We start from the raw sequence: 16,022 nt of genomic DNA, 5'->3' as shown, positions 1-16,022 counted from the left end.
CACTTCTCCTAACACACGCGGGCGCGAAATATACGCCCGCCCCGCGGACGCCGAAAATGCGGCAAACGCGCGAAGCCGAACGACTTCCACGAAAGGTGCGTCTTGACAAGTGACAACTACGTTTGCGAGGCTATGGGAGATTATAAGCACGCCGTGAAATCCAGAAACAAAAGGAAACAAAAAGGTGAAAAACCTAACAGCACCAGGCGCACAAAACAGAGCGATGGACTAATGATGAAGGCACGAAAGAGAATAGGCGCTGCGAACACGAGAGGAGAATTGGCGCTACGTCCTAAGCACGCAAACTACGAGATGCGTCAGCGCGTAGCGGGCATACGGAAGCTCGAAGTTCCGCAGGCCTAGAGGAGCTCCGACAGGAGCGCGCCATGTCTCTGGTTCTCCGACGAAAGCTCCGGAGCAAAAGCGCATTAGGGCTCATCCCCCCCCCCCCCCCCCCCCCCCAACTCCTTTACCGTTAGCTTCCTGCAGCGACTGGGTGCACAACGCGCCCGAGGCATGCGGGGAACCGCCGGGCGTGGAAAGCGGGCGAAAGGCAGGGAGTAAGAGAGGGGGAGACAGCGCCGCTGCCGAAAGACAGAAGCTCGCCAGGGAAAACAGCGCCCTGGATGCAAAGTCTGCGGAAAACGTCGCACGCGACAGTAAGCATTCGAGCGGGGCGCTTTTTTTTTTCCAGCACCGAATGGAAACAGAACGGGGGGCCGGCTTACCTGCCGCAATGCGGTTTTTCGCCCAATGCCTGGAGAATTTCACTCCTGTCGTCGGAGCGACCGAAGGGATAAGAGAATTTTTAAAAGATCCGAGGGAAAAGACAGCTGCGTAACAGCATAACCCCATTTCCCTTCTTTTTCGCTTTTTTTTAAAGCAGAGAAAACAAATTAAGATTAAAACAGGACCTCCATAGCGCACCGGAATGAGGCTGCGGCACCGCTTAGTTGATGTAATCTTTCTGTGGCTAGTCTGTGACACGATGCACAAAAACGGAAACGCAAAAGATAAAACTCCATTAAGCACTGAGGATGTTGGTTATACAAGGTTTGTGTATAGTACTGTTTAGACGCTACAAATTACGTCTCCCCACCGTACTCCTTGAAAAATCACCTTCATCGTGAGTTTCGCAGAACACTTGCGCATTTGCGCGCATTTATCAAACACAGGAGGTCTCACAATCTCAGCAAATCTCAACAATAAAATGCATTCGCACAGTAACGATCTCGCTTCTTCGCGGAGCGTCACGTGATATGCTTAAATGCAAAAATAAAACAAGCGATGCCCAACAGCAGGCAGTAAGCTTAATCGAAAAGCAGCTTCAAAAAACACAAATAAATTAAGTACCACCGGTGAGACAAAATGGACGTGTTTAAAGTAAGGACGCAACCATGCCATTATGACGTTATGTTTTGATTAATTAGCGAAAAAAAAGTGGAATAGAGCAATGATAGTCGTCTTTGCCATCGAATTCTTTTTCTGATGTCGAAGAAATTCGATACCAGGAAAAAATGGAAGGCGCAATAATCATATAAATCTTTAGAAAGTTTAAACGGCCGAACCGGGAACGGGGAGAAAATTAAAACAAAACAAAGGCCACATCAAACACTAGTAAACTGAATTAAAACACAAAATTGGTCCCCGGTAATGCAGTTCCTTTTCCATAATGATTTCAATGCTTTTCCTTTTCTCGAAAGGAAACCTGTAACCAAAGCTAAATGCGCCATTTGAACTTTGCGACACGTGCGCAGAATTGAGCGCAATAAATCATGACGAACGCCTTGCGGCACAGCCGGCGGCTTGTGACAGAACACGTCCATTACCCGACCAATTACGAAACCACGGGCCATCGATATTTGCCGTGGTCTATGCCTCATATTCTATACCAGGATAATATTTTTCATCACTCGCGCGAAACTAGATACATGCGCAAAATCTGCACGCAAGCACGGAGAAAGAAAGAAAAAAAGGCCTTACGTAACGACCAATTTTCCGCGGGCGCCGTTTGACAAGAATATCAGTGGATCCGTTTCTCTAATGCGGATAGCCATTTTATGTGTGCACCCGGTAAATATATCAAATGAAAACAAAAAAAACGAAAACGGGCATGTCTACAGTGACATCCACTTATGACGATGTCGCAATAATAGGCTTTGCAGAGCTGAGCTACGAATCTCCGTAGAGTCGCAACACAAAAGTAAAACAGGTGCAACAATTCTATTACCTATGACGTATCTGGTTACCGCTTTCCAGCGCCGCTAAATGAGATTTGAAAAGACAACAGTGAAATTGTAGACAACCGGATTGGACACTGAAAGGCCACCGCGCAAAACCAAGGCCGCTGCAACCTTCGATACCGGGGATGGATGGATTGAAGGACAGGTAGGCGGCGGCGTTTACGACGAAATTTAAGCGCGCAAAAAGCTATCGTCATGTTTGAAATCGTGGGTAGCTGGTTTCGACCGACTTGCTGACAAACTTGCTTTCGATCCTAAAAGTGACATATGATTATTACAAAGATGTAGCACAAGGCGATCCGCGATAAAAGGAAATCAAAATTCAAGGGCACACCTAAACTCCACCTTAGGGGTATGAAGCGAGAGTTTTAAGGAATTAACGCCCATTAAAACTATTAAAGTTTACACATGCGCAATTATTCTTTCTCTAACTATATTTTTAGATTCCGGGAAGTCCTGATACCACTGCTGGCGCAGCGCCGCAGCGCTGCAGCGGTTAAGCGATGCGCCACTGCCCTGCGAAGGGAGATGCTGCCACCGGTGGGGCTTGTGCGACCCAGGTAGCTCTCCCCGAGCAACCACTCGCGACCAATCATTAACTGCAACCTGCCACGGTGGGCAGTTTGCTCACAATCCGATGGGCAGGTTGTGATGACGTCACAAGGTCACGTGAACTAGGTGACCAACCTAGGCTGCTTCTCTGGTCATTTTTCGAGGAGAGTTCGCAAAGAGAAATAAGTTATGGACAACGAATACCTTCTTCCTCAAACGAGAAAAGAGGAAGTGGGCATGTATTAGCCCCAATGGCGAGACTAAAAACGAAATAGACTTCCCACTGTGCGCTCCCTCTGGCACTGCAGGACGTGGAGGTCCTCAAAAAGATGCGATGTTGCGACCATGCGACAGTAAGGTCTCGAATTAGCCTAAACTTGAAAAGGTACCAAATGACAGAAGAAGAAGCCCATCAACGAATCAGCAGTAAGTAGAGGAATTCAGCATCTCGCAGCAGAACAGGTATTCGGCTTTAACCGCGGACGACGATCTTAATGGTCAAGTATGAACGATAATCTCAACGCTATCATTACGGAGAAGTAGGTAGTAGGATGGTTAGACAGGATACCGGCAAGCTCTCTCTCCTAGAGCTACACAGATAGAACAGAACTGGCAAAGGTATGGAAATCAATAATCGCAAGATAACCAAAATAATAAGTATAGTATGGAGAGAATCGAGCCTGCTCTAAAAAACGGAGGTCGCCTAAAATCGGTTACGCGGAAACTAGGGATCAGCGAAAATCAGGTGTATGAGCTAACAGACATGTAGGGCGATGTCATGAGCAATATGAATAAGATTGTCAAAGTCGCAGCCAAAGTAATCCGGACGTTAATGAGACAGGCAGCATTGCACAGCAATTGGACATACCGCCAGTAACGATACAGGGAGTAAAGACAGCCTTAGGAGCAATGCAAAGGGGAAAAAGCAGCTGGTGAGAATCAGGTAACATCAAATATCTTGAAGGACGATGGGGGCATTGTGCTAGAAAAACTAGCCGCCATGTATACGCAATGCCTTATGACCTCGACCGTACCAGAAGCTTGGAAGAACGCAAACATTATCTTAATCCTTAAGAAATTGGGCGTCAAGAACTTGAAGAATTAGAGACCGACCAGCTTGCTGTCTGTTGCCTGCAAGGTATTTACTAAGGCAGTTGCTAACACAAGACAACCTTAGACTTCAATAGATCTAATGACCAGGCAGACTTTCCTAAAAGTTAGTCGAAAATAGACCATATTCACATTATCAATAGGGTGATAGAAAAATGCGCAGGATATAACCCACCCCTATACCGGGTGTCCCAGCTAACTTGAGCCAAGGGTCCAAAAATCAATTATTAGAGGGAGCCTAGTGAAACCAGTCGCATATTGGTGACAGCCATCTTGCGCACCACAGGCAATTTTTGTTTCGCAAATAATTAATAATTTAATCAAGTTTAGATATCTAAGTTAATAAATATTGACTTTAGACAATAAATTGCATTTGAAGACTTGTCGAGAACCTTCAGAAACCTCCGTTCTACCATTTACGATAAGGAAATCCTCACGTGTGTCTCTTTTTCCCTAGCTACAACGAAAGCCCGCGAAATACAAAGTAAACCACGTGGCTGACGCACTTGCGCGCCACGATCGTGTTTCTCTCAAGCGCGGAGTGAACGAACGAAATCGCTGCAGCCTTGACTCGACGGCCCCGGAGCAGCGCGGCCGATAAGTTGCGGCCGATAAGCAGCAACCGATAAGTTGGCGGCGGCAACTCGCACTGTCATGTCTGTCACTGGCTGACGCAGACGAGAAACCTCCGCCAGCATATCGGCCTGTCGCTGCTGCGGGGCCGTCAGGCTGCAGCGATTTCGTTCGCTCAAACCGCGCTTGAGAGCAGCACGATCGTGGCGCGCAAGTGCGTCAAGCCTGTTTCACATGCAAGCGAAAATGCTTGCGATTCCTGTCGCCGCGGCATAAAAACCTGTTTCGACCCGTCGCGGCGGCTCGGCCTGCCTGAGCGAAGGAGTTCCTACAAGTTGGAAATTTGTCGCAGCGACAGCGCGATAGCTCCGCCTTCTGACCAATGACTGCACGGCGGAAAAGCCACGTGACAAGAGGATTCGTGCGGGAAAGACAATGTTTACCACACGTGCTTCCGACACGCACGTGTGAACTTAAAAAATTATATTATTGGCAACAAAATAGAAGTAGTAGATATTTAGAAAAACAAGAGTTCTTTATTTCTTAACAAATTTTGTGCAATCCTGGAAAAATAATGCATGAACGTTGTCCATGTTGACGGTTGCAAACCACCGGAACCAACCTCTAGCTCGTATTCTTTGCCAGCAACACTGGGATTCGCAGCGGCAGTAAACGTCCTGGACCGACGCATGTGAAACGGAACGTTGCGAAAAGCATCGCTGCGCCGCGCCGCTGGTCGCTCAATCGCTTGCATGTGAACCGCCCCTTAGTCACGTGGTTTATTTTGTATTTCGCGGGCTTTCTTTGAAGCTGGGAAAAAAAGACGCACGTTAGGACTTCCTTATCGCAAATGGTGGAAGAGGGGTTTCTGAAGGTCCTCGACAACTCTTCAAATGCAATTTGGTGTCTAAAGTCAATACTTATTAATTTATATAATTAAACTTGAATAAATTATTGATTATTTGCGAAACAAAAAATTGTCTGTGGTGCGCAAAATGGCTGTCACCAATATGCAACTGGTTTCACTCGCCTGCCTCTAATCATTTATTTTTCAACCCTTGGCTCAAGTTAGCTGGGACACCCGGTATATAACCTTCATTGATTGCAAAGAAGCATTTGACTCAGTCGAAACCTCAGCAGTCGTGCACGCATTACGAAATCAGGGTGTAGATGAGCTTGAAGTAAAAAAAAAACTGGAGAGACACTTAAGCTCCGCCTTAAAAGGGCATGACGCGATAGCGTGAATGCCCATATATGCGAGAATTAGCAATTTTAGACTTTACATTCGTGGATCATGGGAGTCCTCACACTACTCCTTGCGCAGCGGTGCAGCGGTCAAGCGATGCGCCACTACCCTAGCGATATGACAGGTGGTGTCACCGGTGTGGCTTGTGAAACTCAGGGACGAGCACCCTCTCGCGACTAATCATTAATTTAGCTGTCCCCTGCCACGCTGGACACTTTGCTCACAATCCGCTGGGCTCCGCCAGTTGCTCCGGCTGCGAGCCCTCAAACGGTCAACAACACCGACGCCGCACAATTTTTTTCTGACATTGGAATACTAACGCTCTGGCGTTAAAAAAAAATTGCAGACGTTTGCCGTAGTCGGTAATACGAAGTTTGAGCGCAGCTTTTGACACGCCACCGTCCACCGCTGGCAGGTGACGAGTTACGCTGCTAGCCATCTTCCGGTTGCCCATCCTTCCGCTCTCACCGTGGCCGGTGGCATTTAGCTCTACCTGCCAACACGCCACCTGCTAGGTAGCGTGTTAAGCGTGGCCCGCATGAAGCGTCTTTTGCCCGCGAAATCGCGCCCGACGCCCGCGCCGGCGTTGACGAATTCACTCCCGTATGGTCAGCAGCCGAGCGGCACTTTTCTTTTGCCGCCCCAGTTGTGGGAAGCGCGCGCCACCATGCGGGCGCGTGCGTCGAGGTCACGGCGCAGCTAGTTCTCCCTGTCGCCTGCGGGTCAAGCTGCAGTTCCCTCTCAAGCGCCCTCTTGTCGCGTCCCTGCAGCGCCTTTTCGTGGGTCCAGCCCGTTCTGCCTTTCCGTCCTCATTTGGCCGGCGTGCACAGGTCATTTCGCCCAATGAAGCGGAGACGACGGCTACTTTTGCTCAGAGGCATGCTTGTATTAAATAAAGCACGCCCAGCTTCAAAACAGAAAAACATGGGTCCGCCCATGGGGTAAGTTCCTTTTCATTACCGCTGAAATACTGCCACAATTGTAAAGTAGTTGCTGCTTTTTTTCCCCTGTAGATGCAGGTTATGCGCGAAGAGGACCCAGAATATTTCTTAAGGTACTACCGCATGACGCCTGACTTGTTTGAAAAGCTTCACAGCCTTGTCAAAGGAATTACCAAGCAACATGTCCAGGAGTCGATCAGCTCCGGAGAGCGCCTCGCAATGACTGCGGTGGGGGGTCCGCGAAGTTAAACCTAATTTTCTACAAGCCATAGGGCGCCCAACTGTTGGCTTATTCCGTTTTGCAGAGAGCCAGTGATAGATACAACTCGCTTTTCGCCTCAATCACGTAAGAAAAATTAGCGATTTCCAGATAATGTGTGGAAGTAACTCGCAACGTAAAAAAGCGCGCCAACCTTCGAACCCCTTTTATTCATTTCGTTTAAAGTTTGCAATGAGATTTTCCGTCGAATATGCTGCAGTGGCCGTTGCTCACCTAAACAAGGCTTATCTGCATGCTCATGTCATTTGATCTGGTTATTTGTATTGAGCTCATTTCGCAGGAGAACATTAAGCGAGAAATGCGATGCCGCTTAATTCAGACTTCCCATATTTGTCTTCAGATACGTCGCTTCAGGAAATGCAATAAAGGAATTGCCAAAGAGTTTCGAGTGGGACTAGAAACAGCTGGAGAGGCTATTCATCTTACCTGTCAAGTGTTGTGGCAGAAGCTGGAGCCGCGTTACATGAAGGTATGTGTAACTGCACATTAAAGTAAGTAGGAAAGCTATATACTTTAATACCGGGCTCACGTTAAGGTTAAGAAAGAATGTTATATATAATTAGCTGGGAGAAAAGGTCGGCTTTACATAGTTCATGAGGACATGAGCTGTTCCATGAGGCCATATCAAATTGTTTTTTTTTAATTCTGCAATCTAGTTGTTTGCGCAGGCATCCTGCCATCTTGTCACAGAATAACTATGCAGTAGCACTCGAAAAATTGTCACAGCAATTTCAAAATTGCAAACATGCGCTATTTCAGGCAACCACTGAGAAGAGTGGCTGGAAATTACGGCCGCCTTTTGGCAGCATTGGCAGTTTCCGAATTGCCTCGGCGCTGTCGATGGCAAGCACGTGCAAATTCAGAAGCCTCCCAGTACGGGCAGCCTGTATTACAACTATAAGGTACGTATTCAAATGTCGGACATTCTGAGTTCGCGGATTCATGGTACAAACATAATTCAGCTGTATATGCTGCTCCATGATTCTGCATGCAGTAGAAACTATGCCTGTCTTCTTGCAGGGCACTTTTTCCATCGTATTGATGGCGGTAGCCGACAGCAGATACTTGTTTCGACTGATCGATGTCGGTGCCCCGGGACGTATCAGTGATTTACAATCATTCCTGCTGACGTCCCACAGGAAGCGTCGCCTTTCCACTTCGACTATCAACCTTTCATTAAACGCCCACCTGTCCATACTGAAATCAGACGGATGCGCAGGAAGCGAAGTGAAGCCGCTGGCTCTCGCGCGCAAAATGCTCGCGAGCGCGTCTCTCTCGGCCGGCGTGGCTCCGTCCAGAATCACGTGACGCCCGCTCCGGCTCTCATTGGCCCTCTGCCGCTGCCCTCATCCGGCGTCGGCGCGGCGTTTTTTTTCTGCTCCGCGAGAACCCGACGATTTGGCAAAAACCTCCTCTCCGACGGCACACAAAAAAAAAAAACGCTTTGCTGCAGTCGACGCCGACGAATCGCCCGGAAAAACGCTCCATGCGGACCACGCTTTACGCCGACGCCGACGGAGACGGAATGCAGGAACGGGCGCCTATGAGCTGGCCTCTAACACCGGAAAATCGATATAATGTCTGCATAGCCACCATAGTCCCCCATAATGAGAGCAATACATTCCCTATAAGGAAGGGTGTCGGGCAGTCGGATAGAATTGCCAATTCCGCATACTTGGGTATTAACCCATTACCGCTATCGCGTCATACCCTTAAGGCGGAGCTTAAGTGTCCCCTCTAATTTTTTTTAACACTCTGCGGTCAAATGTACCGTCACAAAAATGAATACACTGTAGGTTTCATGTAACCAACCACGACTTCCTACTAAAAACCTTTCCCGCGTGTGCAACCGTTAAATGTGCAATTATTCAGTAATAGCTACTTGCATCGTACTGGTAAGCTCGCCAGGGACGATCTTGCTCCAGATTTACTCATCGAAAGCCTACCGCTCCTTCAGAAAGTTCAAGTGCGTGAGACATCACGGATGCAAACAGAATCGATACGCGCAAAACACATACGCAGCCTGGATGCCAGCCAGGACAATACGGCCGCACGAAAACGTCGATGCGCACACGCCGGCACTGTGGTTACACCCAAAAGACCCAAGATAACAGACAACCGCCAGAGTAATTACTGCGCGCGTAATTAGCCTCGTTAGTAGCCAGGAGGGTCGCTGCATGCGATCAGCAAACAACGGAGCGAAGAGGACTTGAGGCAAGCAGGGGCCGCCCAGCGACAGCGATGCAGGCGAATGACGTGCACGGGAAGACTACGCTCTGCAGCAGTTCATTCAAGGCTCAGGTCCCACAACTAGGCTGAGAAGCGTACTACGCAGTGGCGTAAATCGCGGGGGCATGAACCCACCCCCCCCCCCCCTCGCTTAGGCTGGGGGGACGGGAGGGGGAGGACACAGCATCTGAGCGTCCTCCCTGAGATTCGTCCCGGGAGTGCTCGGTCGGCATCGAATGATACAGGCAACACAAGAAACACGGAAAAGCCGCGGAAGTGGGGTCTCTTCCATTCCACAGATTGGCTCAAAAAACAATGCTGTCATAATAACAAATTGCGAAGTCAAAGGACTTGCCATGATGACTACGTGTGATTGTGTTTAATTTATCTTCAAGCCTCTGCTTTCCTGGCATCGAGTCCGTCTGTGATTGAGACAGAGGTGCCAAAGAGTAGTCCTGCGCGTTCGAGGGTTAGCACCGCGCAAACCTTTTAAGCTTTCTTCAGGGTGTTTCGTTCGTTCGGACTTGGCGAGTTTTTTAACAGTGCGCGATACAGGCGCTGATAGACGTGACTCTTGCTTCGGCGGCATGCATAAAAACTAGTTCATATCAGCTGGTCATCTTTATTTAAAAAAAGGAAATAAGTAAAAAAAATTGAGCAATGTCTAATGCCGCCACTTTCAGTTTCTTAAAACTGGCGGTCCTATTAGAAAATTGCGAATGTTCCTTTCACCATCTCGCACCCACGCTTCCTATGCGCTAAAAAAAAAAAGAAACGTGAAGGCTGTGATTATAGAGCGAAAAAACGACGCTGGTTGACTGCTGTAGAAATAGCACAACCGCAGAACTCGGGTGTTTAAACGGCACAAAGCAGGCTTTAGATTCAAAGAAAGCTACAAAATATAATCTCATACTCGGTGGTAGAGGTCTGCACGGGCCGGTATGTAGACTAGGACCGGACTTACTCGTTGCTGCTTCGGCCCAGACTCTGAACCCGAGCACGGCCCGCTATCAATCTGAATGACCGGTCCGGCCCGGCCCTGTGCTCAATCTGTCATGCCATTGCTGGCCCGTTTGCTTTTCATGACGAAAATCCGCTTTAAAAAATAAAAATACATTCACAAGCAGTAAAGAGACATCGGTGCAGTGGTGAAAAAGTTGCAGAAAGCAAGAAGCGCCAAATAGAGTTCATATCAGCGACGAGTGCCTACTGAAGCTGGGCACAAAAATGGGAAAAAAAGACCGTGCTATAAAAAGAGCACTGCCTGCAATCCTTTTCAGTGGCTCGTGAGGCAATACTTAAGGAGAAAATTTTCTAAACACACCGGCTTTAGCACAAGTGTCACCTGTCCCTCTCCTAAGCGCACTAGGATGCTCAGCGTCCTCACTCACTATGAGTGCACTGTTACGGACTTAGCTTTACTTACATGGCGAGGAGATTTCATACAGCAGTGATGAATATGGAATAATATCGTTTTCACATAAGGAGAGTGCTCCCCTTCGAGCACGGCTGATAGCTTTATAAAGTCCGCACACTGTCCAGATCCCAAGAGGGGGATCCGCAACCCTAAGGACCAGACCGCCATTGGTTACACAAAGGTTTTCCGAAAATGCAGTGTCTTCGGTTGCAATTAGTCAGCTTTCCGTAAGTCAGGAACGCAGGAAAAGATGCCATTCTACTCAAATGGAACTGTGCGCATGGGACACTACGCAAGGTTTGTAGCTGGACGGTGATGGCCTGTAGCTACGGGAAGTTTTGAAGTTTTCTCTAGTCAACTGTCCAATCTGCTCCTCTGCATCGCATCCGGTCTACTAGGCTTCTGCTGACGGCGGCGCCTTTGTCTATTCCCACATCTGGGACTTAAGAGGCCGGGCGGGGGGGAGGGGGGAGGGCTGGAGGGCCGTGTACCCCCGTGAAATTTGCGTGCATTTCCGCCACTGGCACTACGCACGCACTTTTGTTATGGAAAGAAAGCCGGCTTGCACCGTCGAAGCATAACAAGCTATACACTTGATCAAGTCGACATCAGACTGCAAGATTCGCCGGGTGAAATATAGACGTGACACTCACCTCCAGTCACTTCGTCCTTGTACCGTTCATACAATACTTTAAGCTCGTACACTTGCTCCTCTGTCCAGGCGACCTTGACTGGCTTTCTGAAAAAAGAAACAAAAAGAGCAACACAGAAGGCAAACTCAGGGTGCGAAGCAAAACAAAATTTACCATCAAAGTAAAAGCGAGTTTAGAAAGTACACTGGGGCCAGGCTTCAAGTCTGGCCTGGCTTTTCTTTATAAAATCGGCCTCGTTTTAGATGCCATACAAAAGAGAGCCACAAGCAGTCGACTAAAAATACAATGAAAAACATTAACCTATAGCCGTACAAACGCACGCAGGCTTCGTACCGAGGGGACAAGTATTCCCCCGGCGTTAAGAGCCCTTCTCCTTACTAAGAGCTTACAGGCTGGAAACGCTGAAACAACGTTGGTTCAAGGACACGTATGAAATCCTCGGGTGAGGTAAAGCTTGGCGACGGCAAGGATTCTTTCACGCAACACTGCCGACCAGCAACTGCGGTTCACCGAGGACAACTGCTACGTGCAGTTCATATCTATGCCTCTGTCCCGCTGTGCTGCAGATGAAACATGGCCACAAGGTTGCTCCTTTCCTAAGCATTGAACAGCTGGTACACCAGAGATCAAGTCTAGATTAGGACACCACAAAGCTACTTCTATCTGCCACAGCTAAGCCATAGAAACTGCTGCCTGCAAAAAGCTAAACGAATAGCCGCACCATAAGCGCGCGTCAACACTGCAGAGAAAGACGGAACAAAGACCTCACGCTTGCACACATCGGACCTCATGGAACCTGTCTCGAGCTGCGCCGGCGATGGTGTCAACGCAACGAGAGAGACGATTTTTCTTTGTTTTTTTGTGGAGCTTGAGAAGCCTCGTGTAAAATCCAAACGCAAATTGTTGCGGTTCCCACCACGGAGTTTCGGTTATTAGCTCGGTGCTAGTCAGGATGTGCGCCAGAAAATAAGAAATAAGGAAACGTAAGCGAAAATAGGGGACGCGTGGTAACACAACTTTTTACTGAAACTCGACACGGTGCTCAGTTGGTGTAATAGTGCGCTCACATGGGAGGCCATGCCGGTTGTCTCGAAGACCGTCACAAATTTCGCGTCCCCGCAAAAGCCAAGAGCATGCACCAGCTCCGCTTTTACGCTCAGCGCTGTCTACAACATTTGTGGAGCATTTCGTGAGTATACGTGTCTGTTACGTGGCTGCGCGGTCTGGACTCTTCGGCTAAAATCGGTGCCCACCTATTAGGCGTAGAGATCATGCGGTTACAGACGGGTCATAGCAGAGCTCACTTTGAACAAATACTCACAGAAGTGCATGCGCTACCACATGCCCGCAACACCTTATCGTTGAGTACTTACAGGGGCAGTAACGCTGGTACCCGGTGATGTCGTAAATGTAAACAAGAATGCATTTTTCGTCCGAGATGACAACAGTTTATTTTTTTACTACAAACGACGCCGCAGAACTTATCGAAAAAGCAAACCGAACACTGTCGAGCCTTGTATATTGGGCAAATCGCAATGCAATATTGAACACTTTCTTTAAACCAAAGCCATGTTTTTCCGTCCTAAGGGTACAATTTTGAGTATTGATCCCATCATTACTCAAGCTGCTCATCAAATTTAAGTTGTGCCAGCTTTCAAAAACCTCGTGTTTGGCCTACAGAAAAATGTGGTAAGGTTTTGACGTAGTTAGACCAAGCAGATGTGCGAAAGCATGCGCTTAGCCTGGCTGGCTCATGGTTTCGCTTTCCTGGGACGTCGGCACGTCTGCGATGATATTAGACTAAGGTTAAGCTCTGATCGAGGTTAAGCTGATCTGACCTGTTCGCGCCGCAGATGGAAGTTGATAAAGACGACGATGTGCCATGCATAAGACGAGACCCGTCCCGAATTTCAGCCTGCTGGCGATTTCCAGGTTTCAGCGGTTCCTACATATATCAGCCAGGTTACGAGATCCCTTACTAAATACCACTGACTATCAGCACTTAGCATATAATTGGAACGTCCGTTCGTGTACACCCAGGCTGTGTGAGGTAACAATGACGCGGTTGCGGTGCAGGATTCCAAGTTTGAATTTATATCTATGCAGGTGTGGGTTGACACCGACGAACCTATGTGACGCATGTGGGAAAGTTGAATCTTTAGACCATTTTCTCCTCTACTGCCCAAGGTTCGCACTTCAGAGAAAGATTTACCTGGAGGTCCCTCTCTCCAGGTTAGGGCTCCCTTTATCTTTGCCAGTATTATTATCGATTGGTGCGAACGCCAAGGGATTTGCATTGCGTTCTATTTGTGGGTTTCTCCACGATTACATAATCGCAACTGGTAGGTTGATGTGCTAATTCTTTTAAAGTTCTACGAGCTCTTCTCTTTTCACCAAAATGCTGTCTGTTATTTAACTGTCAATATTGTTCACTTGTTTTTATTCATTGATTTTTCAAAATTCACGATTGGTGCTACAATTTTGTCATCATCTTCCATGGAAACTTCTTTGTTTATTCAACTACACCTTGTCCAATCCCCATGCGTGGGTATGTGCCATATATCTGGGTGAAGAAGAAGTGTGTTGCACTTTAACACGAGGCTCGACCGGCTGCAGCGATAGCACAGTGCTCTCTTGCAGTGGCCAGCGAAGCTGATCTGTTCGCGCCGCCGCGGGTTGGAAACCCAGTCGCAGCAATATTTACTTTATTTCTGCATGGGCTGTTGCTATGCTAGGTTTTGTCAAGGTCACCTGCAAGGTCAAGCTTCACACAAACTCGATGAGCCGGTTAGGCTACTTCGTGAAGTAGTGCTTTCGCATTGAAACTTGTTTGGGACAACCACGTCTTTATAGGTTTAAAGGTTGTCCGAGCAGTAAGTCTCCTCTTGTGCCACAGTCGTCTTCTTCCAAGTGGCGCAAAGCTTTTGTTTAAATCCCTATTCATGTACCAATTATATTACTGTCAACCCGTGTGGAGAAATAATGCAGAAACAAACCTTCAAAGGCCTCACCTCTAGTAAAAAGAAAGTCATGAGAATCATTTATACTCTGCCTTGGGATCATCCTACCTCTGAACTCTTTAACGTTGCTAACACGCCGAAGGTGTTCTATCTATTAACTTACGACTTGTGCTTCGTTACAAATATGAATTAAGAAACAGCTTCAAAATTCCCTTCAACATGACAGGACATGTAAGCCATGAGAGAGAGAGAGAGAAAGAAAGAAAGAAAGAAAGAAAGAAAGAAAGAAAGAAAGAAAGAAAGAAAGAAAGAAAGAAAGAAAGAAAGAAAGAAAGAAAGAAAGAAAGAAAGAAAGAAAGAAAGAAAGAAAGAAAGAAAGAAAGAAAGAAAGAAAGAAAGAAAGAAAGGCAGGGAGGTTAACTAGGCTGCGCCCGGTATGCTACCCTACACGTCTGGACCTGGTGCAGACGAACGCTTGCAGAGTGTAAGCGTTCGTCTGCACCAGGTCCAGATGGCATTACATATGTAAGCCATGGTTGTTTCTACACGTTACGTCGTACAAAGCAGTTTTACGTCAGTGCGCCCCGAACAAACTACGGTTTACAGATGATGAGGCATAGTTTTCCCTCCCTTCTCAATAATATTAGTGATGCTGGTCTGAGAATTTTTCCTTTACTCAGTATCTCTGCTCATAAGAGCGTGGTCATATGTTTATGTGATACCTTAAATGTATAGAGTTTGTTTTTCAATCTGACAATCACATTCTTGCGTTTTAAATGTTTAAAGTATCTCATCATTGTAATACTCATGAACTCATACATTTTGGTATTCTGTTTTGTTACAATCCGCTCCCGCATTCCTCTGTTCCTGCACTTTTGCGCTTTACTACGTTCTTTCCGCAGTACCTTCCCGACCCTCCGGTAACCTAGGTCACGTGACCTTGTGGCGTCGCCACAACCTGCCCACCGGATTGTAAGCAAGCTGACCACCGTACCAGGCGGCACTTCAATTAATGCTTGGTCGCCAGCGGTTGTTCGAGAAGAGCAGCGTGGGTCTCACAAGCCCCACCGGGGCCACCGCGATCTATGCATGTCACGCAGAGAATGAATGATCAATTCTGCATATGCGGGCATTAACCCACTAAAGCTATAACGTCATTCCTTTAAGGCGGAGCTTAAGTGTCTCCTCCAATTGAAGAATGAGCACCTGCTCTCGCACGGCTACTCGCTTTAACTACGTTAAACCCCTACCACTTTTCTTCTTTCGCTGTCCCCGCTCACAGAAGAGTAATTAAACTTCAGCTGCACCGGTGGCCTAGTGGTGTGAGTATCCGTCTCTCATGCGGGAGGTGCGGGGTTCGGCCCCAGTGCCGCCGAGTACCCAACTGTAAAAACAATGGGCACAAATTTTCCCCTGGCCCGGTGTTTGCCTTATCTTGGGTGAAATTCTTGAAAAATGGGGTCTTTGACCCCACTTTGTGCAGTCGAAAATAACTTTCGCCACGGCACTCTTCGGCGAAAGCTGCACTTCAGCCATGACAATTCATCATTACCATTATCCTGTTCTCCCACTAAACCAAACAGGTACGCTAGCACGTCTAAACCGAAAATCGCTCCTTAGTGCATCACACGAACGACGACCTCCAGTTCAATGCCCGCTCCCCGACGGTGGCATTGCGTAAAAGCCTACCCAGCGCTGCATCAGCAAGCGGTGATAGCACGAGTTCACGCCATGTTCCGACGATCGCGGCCATGTTAGTAAACCACGCAGGAGCATTCGGTCCACGCCTGACTTCCAATTTCGCCCCGCGTCAGTACT

At 47.9% G+C, this 16,022-nt stretch overlaps 1 protein-coding gene across 1 annotated transcript in view; it reads right to left on the bottom strand.

Annotated features, from left to right (window-relative positions):
* The window catches only part of timeout (circadian regulator timeout), a gene marked incomplete in the record, with an annotated part of 289,956 nt that overhangs the window by 48,925 nt on the left and 225,009 nt on the right, over nt 1-16,022 (bottom strand). The window contains 1 exon segment of the mRNA XM_077669310.1: nt 11,245-11,330. Coding sequence (XP_077525436.1) covers nt 11,245-11,330 — 86 coding nt within the window.

The sequence above is a fragment of the Amblyomma americanum genome, chromosome 6 (assembly GCF_052857255.1).
Source record: "Amblyomma americanum isolate KBUSLIRL-KWMA chromosome 6, ASM5285725v1, whole genome shotgun sequence".
Taxonomy (NCBI): Eukaryota; Metazoa; Arthropoda; class Arachnida; order Ixodida; family Ixodidae; genus Amblyomma; species Amblyomma americanum.
Note: the sequence above shows the minus strand (reverse complement) of the source record. Positions and strands in the feature narration are given on the sequence as shown.